The 13,901-nt window shown below is 37.6% G+C and overlaps 2 protein-coding genes across 2 annotated transcripts; both read right to left on the reverse strand.

Annotated features, from left to right (window-relative positions):
* Positions 1-246: 246 nt before the first annotated feature.
* LOC130439787 (uncharacterized) lies at positions 247-5,468 on the reverse strand. Its single transcript, XM_056772328.1, has 7 exons — positions 2,752-5,468; positions 1,994-2,297; positions 1,792-1,911; positions 1,586-1,705; positions 1,434-1,496; positions 1,103-1,354; positions 247-1,015 (listed from the first exon to the last, which is right to left on the reverse strand). The coding sequence occupies exons 1-7, from the start codon at positions 2,827-2,829 to the stop codon at positions 378-380; spliced, it is 1,575 nt and encodes a 524-aa protein (XP_056628306.1). The 5' UTR covers positions 2,830-5,468; the 3' UTR covers positions 247-377.
* A 3,351-nt stretch (positions 5,469-8,819) lies between these two features.
* On the reverse strand, positions 8,820-13,674 carry LOC130439786 (uncharacterized). The gene is made up of 7 exons (XM_056772326.1): positions 11,368-13,674; positions 10,609-10,912; positions 10,407-10,526; positions 10,201-10,320; positions 10,050-10,112; positions 9,719-9,970; positions 8,820-9,631 (listed from the first exon to the last, which is right to left on the reverse strand). Exons 1-7 carry the CDS (start codon positions 11,443-11,445, stop codon positions 8,994-8,996), a joined length of 1,575 nt encoding a protein of 524 aa, XP_056628304.1. The 5' UTR covers positions 11,446-13,674; the 3' UTR covers positions 8,820-8,993.
* Between the last annotated feature and the right edge of the window lie 227 nt (positions 13,675-13,901).

Genomic DNA, 13,901 nt, shown 5'->3' on the forward strand with positions numbered 1-13,901 from the left:
TAATAATTGTTTCTTCCGTCATACAGAATGTTCATTTTCAATATTTTGCTAGATTGCTATAAGTACTTTTACAGGGATAACATCTACAGTATGTAATATTTTCAATATTTTCAAAAATATGTTTTCAAAAGAAGACAAGTTTATTCATTGCACACATGTTAAGTAAAACTGTACAGGAGGGAAATTTGCACATACTTATTTTATTGCACATATAGAGAATTTTTTGCACACATTTTTTAACACATATACTTCATTTTTTATTGCACATAAACTTCATTTTTTAACACATATACTTCATTTTTTTTGCACACATACTTATTTTTTATCACACATAAACTTAATTATTTGCACATAAACTTAATTATTTTGCACATAAGTTATAGAAGGAGTATGGGGATATAGTTAGAGTTGTTCTTATTAACACACAAATGCTTCAATGCTGGACTGTTCAAGTATCTCTCCCGCAGTAACTGTGTTTCTGTTATTTCCCTTTCTTTTCTCATTTTCTTCTCCCGTCGTTCTTTGGTCTTTTTCTCAACCCAGTGATGAAGAACAAATAATCCTTTAGTTTTGCTGGCAGCTTTTGTCTTCTCTGGACCATTCAGGTGATCTTGGGTTTCTCCAGCGGGACCATAAGGACCTGTCATGATGATGTTTTCATGAGCGTCTGTCTCCTTCTGAAGGGTTTGTTGTTTGTCAGTGTTGCTCTCTGGATGGGATTTTTTCACAGGTGTCTCCTGCTGCTCTGGAGCTTCTGGGTGGACTTCATCCATTTCACTTTCACTCTCCTGCATTTCGGTGTTCTCCATCCAACAAAACATCGGTTGATCTTTTGTCACAGGCTTCGGTCTTCTGTGTCTATGGTCCTTCAGCTCAAATGGAGAGATGAACTCCACCTCAGGCTCATCAGACTCGCTGTTATCATTCATGTCCATGAGGATGAGATCAGACTGTGATGAAGGTGCTGACAGTGATATCGCCTCGGTATATTCATATGGGATGTACGGGGATGATCCTGAAGAATGAAGACATTGAAAGAGTTACAATGTTTTTATCTCGACACAATGAACTATCTCGTCACATATGATACACTTTCTCTTACCTTCATGGTCCGTTTTTTTGCCACTGTTCGGTTTCTTCGCTGATCTTTCACTCTCCAGCATCTCTGTGTTCTCCTCCATCCAACTAAACATGGGTTGTTTTTTCCTGATGGGCTTAGGTCTCCTGTGTCTGGTGTCCTTCAGCCCAAATGGAGAGATGATATGCACCTCATCTTCATCTTCAATGTCCACGAGGACCAGGTGTTTAAAGAGATCAAACTGTGACGTGACCAGCGGTTCAGGCACTGTTGGAGCTAATATTGGCAAAGGAGATGAAGTGAGTCTTGATTTTCTTAGTTTCGTCTTGTCATACATAACTAGACTTTCTCTTACCTTCATATTTTGTCACCTCCGTCTGTTCAGGATTCCGGTCGGGTGAGGCAGATCTATGAAACCCTGATGAATGAAGAGATGGAGAGTCTCAAGGTTTTTACCTCAACATACACAGTGTTTGAACTGTGAAATCTTTATAAACTTTCTGTTACCTTCAGGATCCGTGTTTTGAGCTTCCTTCGTCAGTTTCCTCCTTGAACGTCTCATCTTTGATCTCTCAGGTGATGAAGTTGATGGTTTAGGTGCAAAATGTCTCACCAGCGGTTCAGGCACTGATGAATGATGGGATTTAGAGAGTCACGATGTTTTTACCCCAGCAAAATGCACTCTTGTCACATCTTAATAAACTTTCTCTTACCTTCATGATCCGTTTTCTTGTCACCCTTCTTCAGTTTATTTGCTGAAACTCTCTGCTCTGATCTCTCAGGTGATGCAGTCGCGGGTTGAGGATCAACACGTATCACCAGCGGTTTAGGCACTGATGGATGAAGAGAAAGAGAGTTTCAACGTTTTACCTCGACACATGTAATATTGTCATGTCTTTATAAAAAAATTCTTACCTTCATGATACATGTTTTTAGCCCTTTTCATCCGTTTCCTCCTTGAACGTCTCACCTCTGATCTCTCAGGTGTTGCAGTTGAGGGTTGAGGATCAAAACGTACAACCAACGGTTCCAGCCTTGACGGATGACGGGATTTTACCCTCTCAGCTGTTGAAGCTGGTGGGCATGGAGCGACTTGTATCGGTGGAGGAGATGGTGAAAGTGTCAACGTATCGATGCTCAATGGACAAGCATCTCGGGATCCCTTCCCTGACTTCGGTGTGGAGTCATCTTGACGCTGTGCTCCTCTCTGTTCTTGCTCCTGTACAGTGTTGGTCATAACTAGTTACTGAGTAATTAGTTACTGTAATTCAATTACTTTCCCCTTGAAAAAGTATGTGATGGATTACTCTTAGTTTTCTGTCATTTAATTACAGTTTCTTATGATGTAATTGAACTAAATACAGTGTAATATATCCAATAGTCGACATGACATTAACACCAAGTCTAAGTTTAAATGTATGCTTTAATGATCCTTCTCACATTGGTATACTTTGGTCAGTTAGTAAGAATGATTGATGTAGTTATTTATTAGAAATAATTAATTAAGCCGTTCGATGTCTATCCTTGAATCACTTCTAATCAAGATTGATGTAGGATATAGAAAGTAATTAGGAATAAGTAATGAAACTTTTTGGATGGAGTAATTTGTACGGTAATGTAATGACACTATTGAATATGTAATTAGTAATTATCACTGTTTCAGAGTAACTTACCCAACACTGCTCCTGTGTTTGGTTGTATTCCGGATCTGGCGTCTCGTGGCCCAAGCATCCACAGTTCACTTGTCCCATGATGTGAAACTACACCAAACTAGCCTACTTACTTTAATACTAAACTTAAAAAAAGTATTTATGGTACTTCTTTGCAAACCGCAAATGTAAAAGTAATCGCGAAAACAGACTAGTAACTCCTGCAGTTGCTCGCGCTGTCAACAAGTTTGCGTTGATCTCTGACGTCATCGACAATATTAGTAACCAATGGAAACCAAAGCGAGCCTTAAAAATAAACCATTGAAATAAAGACATAAAATACAATAATCGTTTAAGTTGGAATTTTTTGTCTATTCGTAACAGCTGAAAGCATGAGTCAAATGTTTAACAAGCAGAGAACATCTAGCGACTTTATTTTTTTGAACTAAGTGTATTATTTAAACGAATCTGTTCGATTAAATAAGCCGCTCGCGTTAAACATCCAAGTGTCGCGAGATCACGCTGCTCCCGTTGACGCGCGATCTGCGCAGAGCAGCTGAGGTGATTTAAGTCTGGAGGTTTTCATTGTCGTTGATAAAAATTCGGTGTGAGATTTATCAATAAAGTCGTAGACTCTACAAGAAGAGAAACGAATAAAACTCACATGTGAGCTCAGTCTCAGTATTATATACATTAGACTTTCAGCTCCATTCTAAAATTGACATGTAGATGTTTTGAGCGATTTCTTTTAACTCGTGTGTGTGTTATTGAATATTCTCTCATGTTAGTAACAGATGTGAGGGAGTATATATTGGTTTATAGTCTGCCTAAAGCAGCTCCAGAGTGTATTTTCTTACTGTATTTGCTGTAATATCATTAAAACTATGTTATGTCTTCATGAAGACAAGAAACTGGAAATGTTAATCCTTCTTATTCACTTTATTAATCAGCACTATCGGTCATCTTAACATGCATGCACACGCTCAGTAATTCTTCTCACTCGTCTCTCCTTCCTATACACATCTATACAACTCAAGAAGTTTGAGTGCCATCTAGTGGTGCAATAATGTAACAACACCACAAACTATTTCTGTATTTGCTGTTATATCATTTAAACTAATGTGAAGTTTTTTCTTGAAAATGTTTATAATATATCGTGGTTGTTTTCTGCTTGTGTTTATTTCAGGTGTGTTTTGCACGAGCAGTGAACACCAGATGTCGCTCATCTCATCTACAGTCCCTGTGCCCAGTTGCATAAAGCACCTAAAGTTTTTCCTAAGTGATTTCCCTTCACCAAAGACAATAGGAGAATAACTTAAGTAAAACTTAAGGTATATTTAAGGGCACGCTTAAGGGAAAATTACACTCAAAGTACTTTATGCAACCGGGTCCTGGACTTCACAGGTTGAGTGCGTGTCACCTGTGCAGATATATCAGTGGCGTGCTGTGTGAAATATTTAATTTCCATAAACATTTACGAACAGATTTCTTAAACAAAATGACATACAGGTTTAATGTATATTTATATAAATCACAGTGAAATGTATAAGGGTCCAGCTTTCTCTAAATGTATTTTTGGAGGCTATTAGTCCTGAGACGGCGTGAGAGGTTGAAAGTTTAAAATCATTCCTCCTTCTTCTCTCATGAGCAGGTTTTAGAGGCGACGCACTGGTTTGGGTCCGGGCAGAATTCTGAACCTTGACACCGTTTTAGCGACCACCACCTTCATTTCTGCCATAGAAAAGTTCTTGACCGACGCATTGCCTAGCAGACATACACAGAAGAGAAACAGTAGAAGGATTTGATTGGCGAGTCCAACACAAATGAACTGTCTTAATGAACAAGATTAATTTGTGAGTGTATACTATAGTGTGAACTGTACCTGGGTGCTGCAGAGAATGCTATTAAAGCATGAGGTGATCTTCCCTTTGGCCTCTGTGGATCAAACCGCATGGGGTCAAACACCTGATGAGAGAGACTGCAGACATCATTCCCAATGTTTTCATTTGTTTCTGTGTCAATGAGAGTCTTATCGCTGGATCGCTCCAGATAACAGGATTCCGATGAATACCGGAAATACTTATCAAGCACAAACATCCTACAGAGAGAATAATATGATTAGCATCTGTTTTAAATATTGTTATCATACCTGTGTTACAGCAGTGAAGTCTCTGGATTTGATGTGACATCACTGAAGTGAGTAGCCTGTGGAATGACAAGGTCTCCTGGAATCTTCATGTCTTCATCGGGTCAGAGCCAGAACGGGCAGGTGGACCCTCAAACTCTCCTTAATGCACATGGTGCTGAATGTAAGCTGACTGAGGTCATCCCTACAGCCAATCAAATTGTGATGTAATTACCTCAGGGGTCATGATCGAGGGGGATGAGATTCCAAAGGCTTTTAACTAAACTTATATTTTTATGTTTTGTTACACTTACTGATTAAATAAGCTGTTCCTAATAATAAAAAATGTTTTCTGGAAACCACCCCTACTTCTGTCAAACCAGCAATGGTTAACTGATGTTAAAGAAGCAAAAGAAAGCAGTCAGAGCTTCCATATGAATAACTTATCGTACAGGTGTGTAATACTGATGATGTCTCACTGTGATGAAGTGTAGGCACATGTTGTCCTAATCGATCATCTTTCAGCGTGTGTAGAAGCTTTGATTTCCTGCATTGTCTAATCCAAGAAACACCAGTTGAACAGACTTCCTGTAAAAACCTGAAAAAAAAAAAACACACATACAAAAACCTTAAAAATCTACTTAACACTGTCTGTCAGGAAATATGTTTGAATGTGTCTTTAATTACAAATAAACTGCAGCTAAAAAAATGTTTGGGCACACCTAATGAATATGTGTCACAATTTTTTACACATTTTATGTTTTGTGTAGAAGTGACTGTCCAACTTTACAATTTTAATTCAAGTAGTTGCAAACGTTCAGTCGGCTGTGTCTCAACATTTGAATGTTAGTGATAATTAAAGACTTCATTTACCTCAAAACTAGCATGATGAGGCAAACTAAAATCTATACATTATACCGATAAACATGTTTTTTCCTATCCTTTCCAATAAAAATCCTCCATACTGACACAACCCAAAGCAACACAAATTATGCTTTTAAAGAACCACAGGAAAAAATTCTTACCTATATTAAGGAAAGTGACTCACAGTGTGTTTGTGTCTCCTTTGTTGACCTTGTAAGTACCTTATTATTATTAATGCCAATAAACCAATATAACACACAGAAACTATTGAAAACAATATTGATAGTTACACTTCACAAAAAATCATAATCATACAAGGAGGAAGAGAAAAAATAAAAATAACATAAGGCAGAGGGAGGAATTATATAAGATTGAACCTAAAGAGCAATTTTTGACTTTTTAAACATTTTTTGTTCTTTATGCCCACAAAGGATTTAACTTAGGCATTAAAATCAACCAAAAAATTGACAATAGTATAGATTTTTACCAAACATTTGCATTTGGGAATAAATCATTTACCAAGTATAATAGAATTGTTTTAACAATATATTAGATACTATAGAAAAGTATAGAATAATATAATGCAACCGGGTCCTGGACTTCACAGGTTGAGTGCGTGTCACCTGTGCAGATATATCAGTGGCGTGCTGTGTGAAATATTTAATTTCCATAAACATTTACGAACAGATTTCTTAAACAAAATGACATACAGGTTTAATGTATATTTATATAAATCACAGTGAAATGTATAAGGGTCCAGCTTTCTCTAAATGTATTTTTGGAGGCTATTAGTCCTGAGACGGCGTGAGAGGTTGAAAGTTTAAAATCATTCCTCCTTCTTCTCTCATGAGCAGGTTTTAGAGGCGACGCACTGGTTTTGGTCCGGGCAGAATTCTGAACCTTGACACCGTTTTAGCGACCACCACCTTCATTTCTGCCATAGAAAAGTTCTTGACCGACGCATTGCCTAGCAGACATACACAGAAGAGAAACAGTAGAAGGATTTGATTGGCGAGTCCAACACAAATGAACTGTCTTAATGAACAAGATTAATTTGTGAGTGTATACTATAGTGTGAACTGTACCTGGGTGCTGCAGAGAATGCTATTAAAGCATGAGGTGATCTTCCCTTTGGCCTCTGTGGATCAAACCGCATGGGGTCAAACACCTGATGAGAGAGACTGCAGACATCATTCCCAATGTTTTCATTTGTTTCTGTGTCAATGAGAGTCTTATCGCTGGATCGCTCCAGATAACAGGATTCCGATGAATACCGGAAATACTTATCAAGCACAAACATCCTACAGAGAGAATAATATGATTAGCATCTGTTTTAAATATTGTTATCATACCTGTCTTACAGCAGTGAAGTCTCTGGATTTGATGTGACATCACTGAAGTGAGTAGCCTGTGGAATGACAAGGTCTCCTGGAATCTTCATGTCTTCATCGGGTCAGAGCCAGAACGGGCAGGTGGACCCTCAAACTCTCCTTAATGCACATGGTGCTGAATGTAAGCTGACTGAGGTCATCCCTACAGCCAATCAAATTGTGATGTAATTACCTCAGGGGTCATGATCGAGGGGGATGAGATTCCAAAGGCTTTTAACTAAACTTATATTTTTATGTTTTGTTACACTTACTGATTAAATAAGCTGTTCCTAATAATAAAAAATGTTTTCTGGAAATCATCTTGCGACCCCTACTTCTGTCAAACCAGCAATGGTTAACTGATGTTAAAGAAGCAAAAGAAAGCAGTCAGAGCTTCCATATGAATAACTTATCGTACAGGTGTGTAATACTGATGATGTCTCACTGTGATGAAGTGTAGGCACATGTTGTCCTAATCGATCATCTTTCAGCGTGTGTAGAAGTTTTGATTTCCTGCATTGTCTAATCCAAGAAACACCAGTTTAACAGACTTCCTGTAAAAACCTGCAAAAAAAAAAACACACATACAAAAACCTTAAAAATCTACTTAACACTGTCTGTCAGGAAATATGTTTGAATGTGTCTTTAATTACAAATAAGCTGCAGCTAAAAAAATGTTTGGGCACACCTAATGAATATGTGTCACAATTTTTTACACATTTTATGTTTTGTGTAGAAGTGACTGTCCAACTTTACGATTTTAATTTAAGTAGTTGCAAACGTTCAGTCGGCTGTGTCTCAACATTTGAATGTTAGTGATAATTAAAGACTTCATTTACCTCAAAACTAGCATGATGAGGCAAACTAAAATCTATACATTATACCGATAAACATGTTTTTTCCTATCCTTTCCAATAAAAATCCTCCATACTGACACAACCCAAAGCAACACAAATTATGCTTTTAAAGAACCACAGGAAAAAATTCTTACCTATATTAAGGAAAGTGACTCACAGTGTGTTTGTGTCTCCTTTGTTGACCTTGTAAGTACCTTATTATTATTAATGCCAATAAACCAATATAACACACAGAAACTATTGAAAACAATATTGATAGTTACACTTCACAAAAAATCATAATCATACAAGGAGGAAGAGAAAAAATAAAAATAACATAAGGCAGAGGGAGGAATTATATAAGATTGAACCTAAAGAGCAATTTTTGACTTTTTAAACATTTTTTGTTCTTTATGCCCACAAAGGATTTAACTTAGGCATTAAAATCAACCAAAAAATTGACAATAGTATAGATTTTTACCAAACATTTGCATTTGGGAATAAATCATTTACCAAGTATAATAGAATTGTTTTAACAATATATTAGATACTATAGAAAAGTATAGAATAATATCAAAAGAATTCAAATATGTTCTGATATTTTTTTTGTGAGAGATACTGTGCAAAACTAATTCCAAAAAGATTTAATGAAAACACATTCACAAAAACTATTAATAATTGTTTCTTCCATCATACAGAATGTTCATTTTCAATATTTTGCTAGATTGCTATAAGTACTTTTACAGGGATAACATCTACAGTATGTAATATTTTCAATATTTTCAAAAATATGTTTTCAAAAGAAGACAAGTTTATTCATTGCACACATGTTAAGTAAAACTGTACAGGAGGGAAATTTGCACATACTTATTTTATTGCACATATAGAGAATTTTTTTGCACACATTTTTTAACACATATACTTCATTTTTTATTGCACATAAACTTCATTTTTTAACACATATACTTCATTTTTTTGCACATATACTTCATTTTTTTTGCACACATACTTATTTTTTATCACACATAAACTTAATTATTTGCACATAAACTTAATTATTTTGCACATAAGTTATAGAAGGAGTATGGGGATATAGTTAGAGTTGTTCTTATTAACACACAAATGCTTCAATGCTGGACTGTTCAAGTATCTCTCCCGCAGTAACTGTGTTTCTGTTATTTCCCTTTCTTTTCTCATTTTCTTCTCCCGTCGTTCTTTGGTCTTTTTCTCAACCCAGTGATGAAGAACAAATAATCCTTTAGTTCTGCTGGCAGCTTTTGTCTTCTCTGGACCATTCAGGTGATCTTGGGTTTCTCCAGCGGGACCATAAGGACCTGTCATGATGATGTTTTCATGAGCGTCTGTCTCCTTCTGAAGGGTTTGTTGTTTGTCAGTGTTGCTCTCTGGATGGGATTTTTTCACAGGTGTCTCCTGCTGCTCTGGAGCTTCTGGGTGGACTTCATCCATTTCACTTTCACTCTCCTGCATTTCGGTGTTCTCCATCCAACAAAACATCGGTTGATCTTTTGTCACGGGCTTCGGTCTTCTGTGTCTATGGTCCTTCAGCTCAAATGGAGAGATGAACTCCACCTCAGGCTCATCAGACTCGCTGTTATCATTCATGTCCATGAGGATGAGATCAGACTGTGATGAAGGTGCTGACAGTGATATCGCCTCGGTATATTCATATGGGATGTACGGGGATGATCCTGAAGAATGAAGACATTGAAAGAGTTACAATGTTTTTATCTCGACACAATGAACTATCTCGTCACATATGATACACTTTCTCTTACCTTCATGGTCCGTTTTTTTGCCACTGTTCGGTTTCTTCGCTGATCTTTCACTCTCCAGCATCTCTGTGTTCTCCTCCATCCAACTAAACATGGGTTGTTTTTTCCTGATGGGCTTAGGTCTCCTGTGTCTGGTGTCCTTCAGCCCAAATGGAGAGATGATATGCACCTCATCTTCATCTTCAATGTCCACGAGGACCAGGTGTTTAAAGAGATCAAACTGTGACGTGACCAGCGGTTCAGGCACTGTTGGAGCTGATATTGGCAAAGGAGATGAAGTGAGTCTTGATTTTCTTAGTTTCGTCTTGTCATACATAACTAGACTTTCTCTTACCTTCATATTTTGTCACCTCCGTCTGTTCAGGATTCCGGTCGGGTGAGGCAGATCTATGAAACCCTGATGAATGAAGAGATGGAGAGTCTCAAGGTTTTACCTCAACATACACAGTGTTTGAACTGTGAAATCTTTATAAACTTTCTGTTACCTTCAGGATCCATGTTTTGAGCTTCCTTCGTCAGTTTCCTCCTTGAACGTCTCATCTTTGATCTCTCAGGTGATGAAGTTGATGGTTTAGGTGCAAAATGTCTCACCAGCGGTTCAGGCACTGATGAATGATGGGATTTAGAGAGTCACGATGTTTTTACCCCAGCAAAATGCACTCTTGTCACATCTTAATAAACTTTCTCTTACCTTCATGATCCGTTTTCTTGTCACCCTTCTTCAGTTTATTTGCTGAAACTCTCTGCTCTGATCTCTCAGGTGATGCAGTCGCGGGTTGAGGATCAACACGTATCACCAGCGGTTTAGGCACTGATGGATGAAGAGAAAGAGAGTTTCAACGTTTTACCTCGACACATGTAATATTGTCATGTCTTTATAAAAAAATTCTTACCTTCATGATACATGTTTTTAGCCCTTTTCATCCGTTTCCTCCTTGAACGTCTCACCTCTGATCTCTCAGGTGTTGCAGTTGAGGGTTGAGGATCAAAACGTACAACCAACGGTTCCAGCCTTGACGGATGACGGGATTTTACCCTCTCAGCTGTTGAAGCTGGTGGGCATGGAGCGACTTGTATCGGTGGAGGAGATGGTGAAAGTGTCAACGTATCGATGCTCAATGGACAAGCATCTCGGGATCCCTTCCCTGACTTCGGTGTGGAGTCATCTTGACGCTGTGCTCCTCTCTGTTCTTGCTCCTGTACAGTGTTGGTCATAACTAGTTACTGAGTAATTAGTTACTGTAATTCAATTACTTTCCCATTGAAAAAGTATGTGATGGATTACTCTTAGTTTTCTGTCATTTAATTACAGTTTCTTATGATGTAATTGAACTAAATACAGTGTAATATATCCAATAGTCGACATGACATTAACACCAAGTCTAAGTTTAAATGTATGCTTTAATGTATCCTTCTCACATTGGTATACTTTGGTCAGTTAGTAAGAATGAGTGATGTAGTTATTTATTAGAAATAATTAATTAAGCCGTTCGATGTCTATCCTTGAATCACTTCTAATCAAGATTGATGTAGGATATAGAAAGTAATTAGGAATAAGTAATGAAACTTTTTGGATGGAGTAATTTGTACGGTAATGTAATGACACTATTGAATATGTAATTAGTAATTATCACTGTTTCAGAGTAACTTACCCAACACTGCTCCTGTGTTTGGTTGTATTCCGGATCTGGCGTCTCGTGGCCCAAGCATCCACAGTTCACTTGTCCCATGATGTGAAACTACACCAAACTAGCCTACTTACTTTAATACTAAACTTAAAAAAAGTATTTATGGTACTTCTTTGCAAACCGCAAATGTAAAAGTAATCGCGAAAACAGACTAGTAACTCCTGCAGTTGCTCGCGCTGTCAACAAGTTTGCGTTGATCTCTGACGTCATCGACAATATTAGTAACCAATGGAAACCAAAGCGAGCCTTAAAAATAAACCATTGAAATAAAGACATAAAATACAATAATCGTTTAAGTTGGAATTTTTTGTCTATTCGTAACAGCTGAAAGCATGAGTCAAATGTTTAACAAGCAGAGAACATTTAGCGACTTTATTTTTTTGAACTTAGTGTATTATTTAAACGAATCTGTTCGATTAAATAAGCCGCTCGCGTTAAACATCCAAGTGTCGCGAGATCACGCTGCTCCCGTTGACGCGCGATCTGCGCAGAGCAGCTGAGGTGATTTAAGTCTGGAGGTTTTCATTGTCGTTGATAAAAATTCGGTGTGAGATTTATCAATAAAGTCGTAGACTCTACAAGAAGAGAAACGAATAAAACTCACATGTGAGCTCAGTCTCAGTATTATATACATTAGACTTTCAGCTCCATTCTAAAATTGACATGTAGATGTTTTGAGCGATTTCTTTTAACTCGTGTGTGTGTTATTGAATATTCTCTCATGTTAGTAACAGATGTGAGGGAGTATATATTGGTTTATAGTCTGCCTAAAGCAGCTCCAGAGTGTATTTTCTTACTGTATTTGCTGTAATATCATTAAAACTATGTTATGTCTTCATGAAGACAAGAAACTGGAAATGTTAATCCTTCTTATTCACTTTATTAATCAGCACTATCGGTCATCTTAACATGCATGCACACGCTCAGTAATTCTTCTCACTCGTCTCTCCTTCCTATACACATCTATACAACTCAAGAAGTTTGAGTGCCATCTAGTGGTGCAATAATGTAACAACACCACAAACTATTTCTGTATTTGCTGTTATATCATTTAAACTAATGTGAAGTTTTTTCTTGAAAATGTTTATAATATATCGTGGTTGTTTTCTGCTTGTGTTTATTTCAGGTGTGTTTTGCACGAGCAGTGAACACCAGATGTCGCTCATCTCATCTACAGTCCCTGTGCCCAGTTGCATAAAGCACCTAAAGTTTTTCCTAAGTGATTTCCCTTCACCAAAGACAATAGGAGAATAACTTAAGTAAAACTTAAGGTATATTTAAGGGCACGCTTAAGGGAAAATTACACTCAAAGTACTTTATGCAACCGGGTCCTGGACTTCACAGGTTGAGTGCGTGTCACCTGTGCAGATATATCAGTGGCGTGCTGTGTGAAATATTTAATTTCCATAAACATTTACGAACAGATTTCTAAAACAAAATGACATACAGGTTTAATGTATATTTATATAAATCACAGTGAAATGTATAAGGGTCCAGCTTTCTCTAAATGTATTTTTGGAGGCTATTAGTCCTGAGACGGCGTGAGAGGTTGAAAGTTTAAAATCATTCCTCCTTCTTCTCTCATGAGCAGGTTTTAGAGGCGACGCACTGGTTTGGGTCCGGGCAGAATTCTGAACCTTGACACCGTTTTAGCGACCACCACCTTCATTTCTGCCATAGAAAAGTTCTTGACCGACGCAGTGCCTAGCAGACATACACAGAAGAGAAACAGTAGAAGGATTTGATTGGCGAGTCCAACACAAATGAACTGTCTTAATGAACAAGATTAATTTGTGAGTGTATACTATAGTGTGAACTGTACCTGGGTGCTGCAGAGAATGCTATTAAAGCATGAGGTGATCTTCCCTTTGGCCTCTGTGGATCAAACCGCATGGGGTCAAACACCTGATGAGAGAGACTGCAGACATCATTCCCAATGTTTTCATTTGTTTCTGTGTCAATGAGAGTCTTATCGCTGGATCGCTCCAGATAACAGGATTCCGATGAATACCGGAAATACTTATCAAGCACAAACATCCTACAGAGAGAATAATATGATTAGCATCTGTTTTAAATATTGTTATCATACCTGTGTTACAGCAGTGAAGTCTCTGGATTTGATGTGACATCACTGAAGTGAGTAGCCTGTGGAATGACAAGGTCTCCTGGAATCTTCATGTCTTCATCGGGTCAGAGCCAGAACGGGCAGGTGGACCCTCAAACTCTCCTTAATGCACATGGTGCTGAATGTAAGCTGACTGAGGTCATCCGTACAGCCAATCAAATTGTGATGTAATTACCTCAGGGGTCATGATCGAGGGGGATGAGATTCCAAAGGCTTTTAACTAAACTTATATTTTTATGTTTTGTTACACTTACTGATTAAATAAGCTGTTCCTAATAATAAAAAATGTTTTCTGGAAACCACCCCTACTTCTGTCAAACCAGCAATGGTTAACTGATGTTAAAGAAGCAAAAGAAAGCAGTCAGAGCTTCCA

Source organism: Triplophysa dalaica, chromosome 18 (genome assembly GCF_015846415.1).
Source record: "Triplophysa dalaica isolate WHDGS20190420 chromosome 18, ASM1584641v1, whole genome shotgun sequence".
NCBI classification, from domain to species: domain Eukaryota; kingdom Metazoa; phylum Chordata; class Actinopteri; order Cypriniformes; family Nemacheilidae; genus Triplophysa; species Triplophysa dalaica.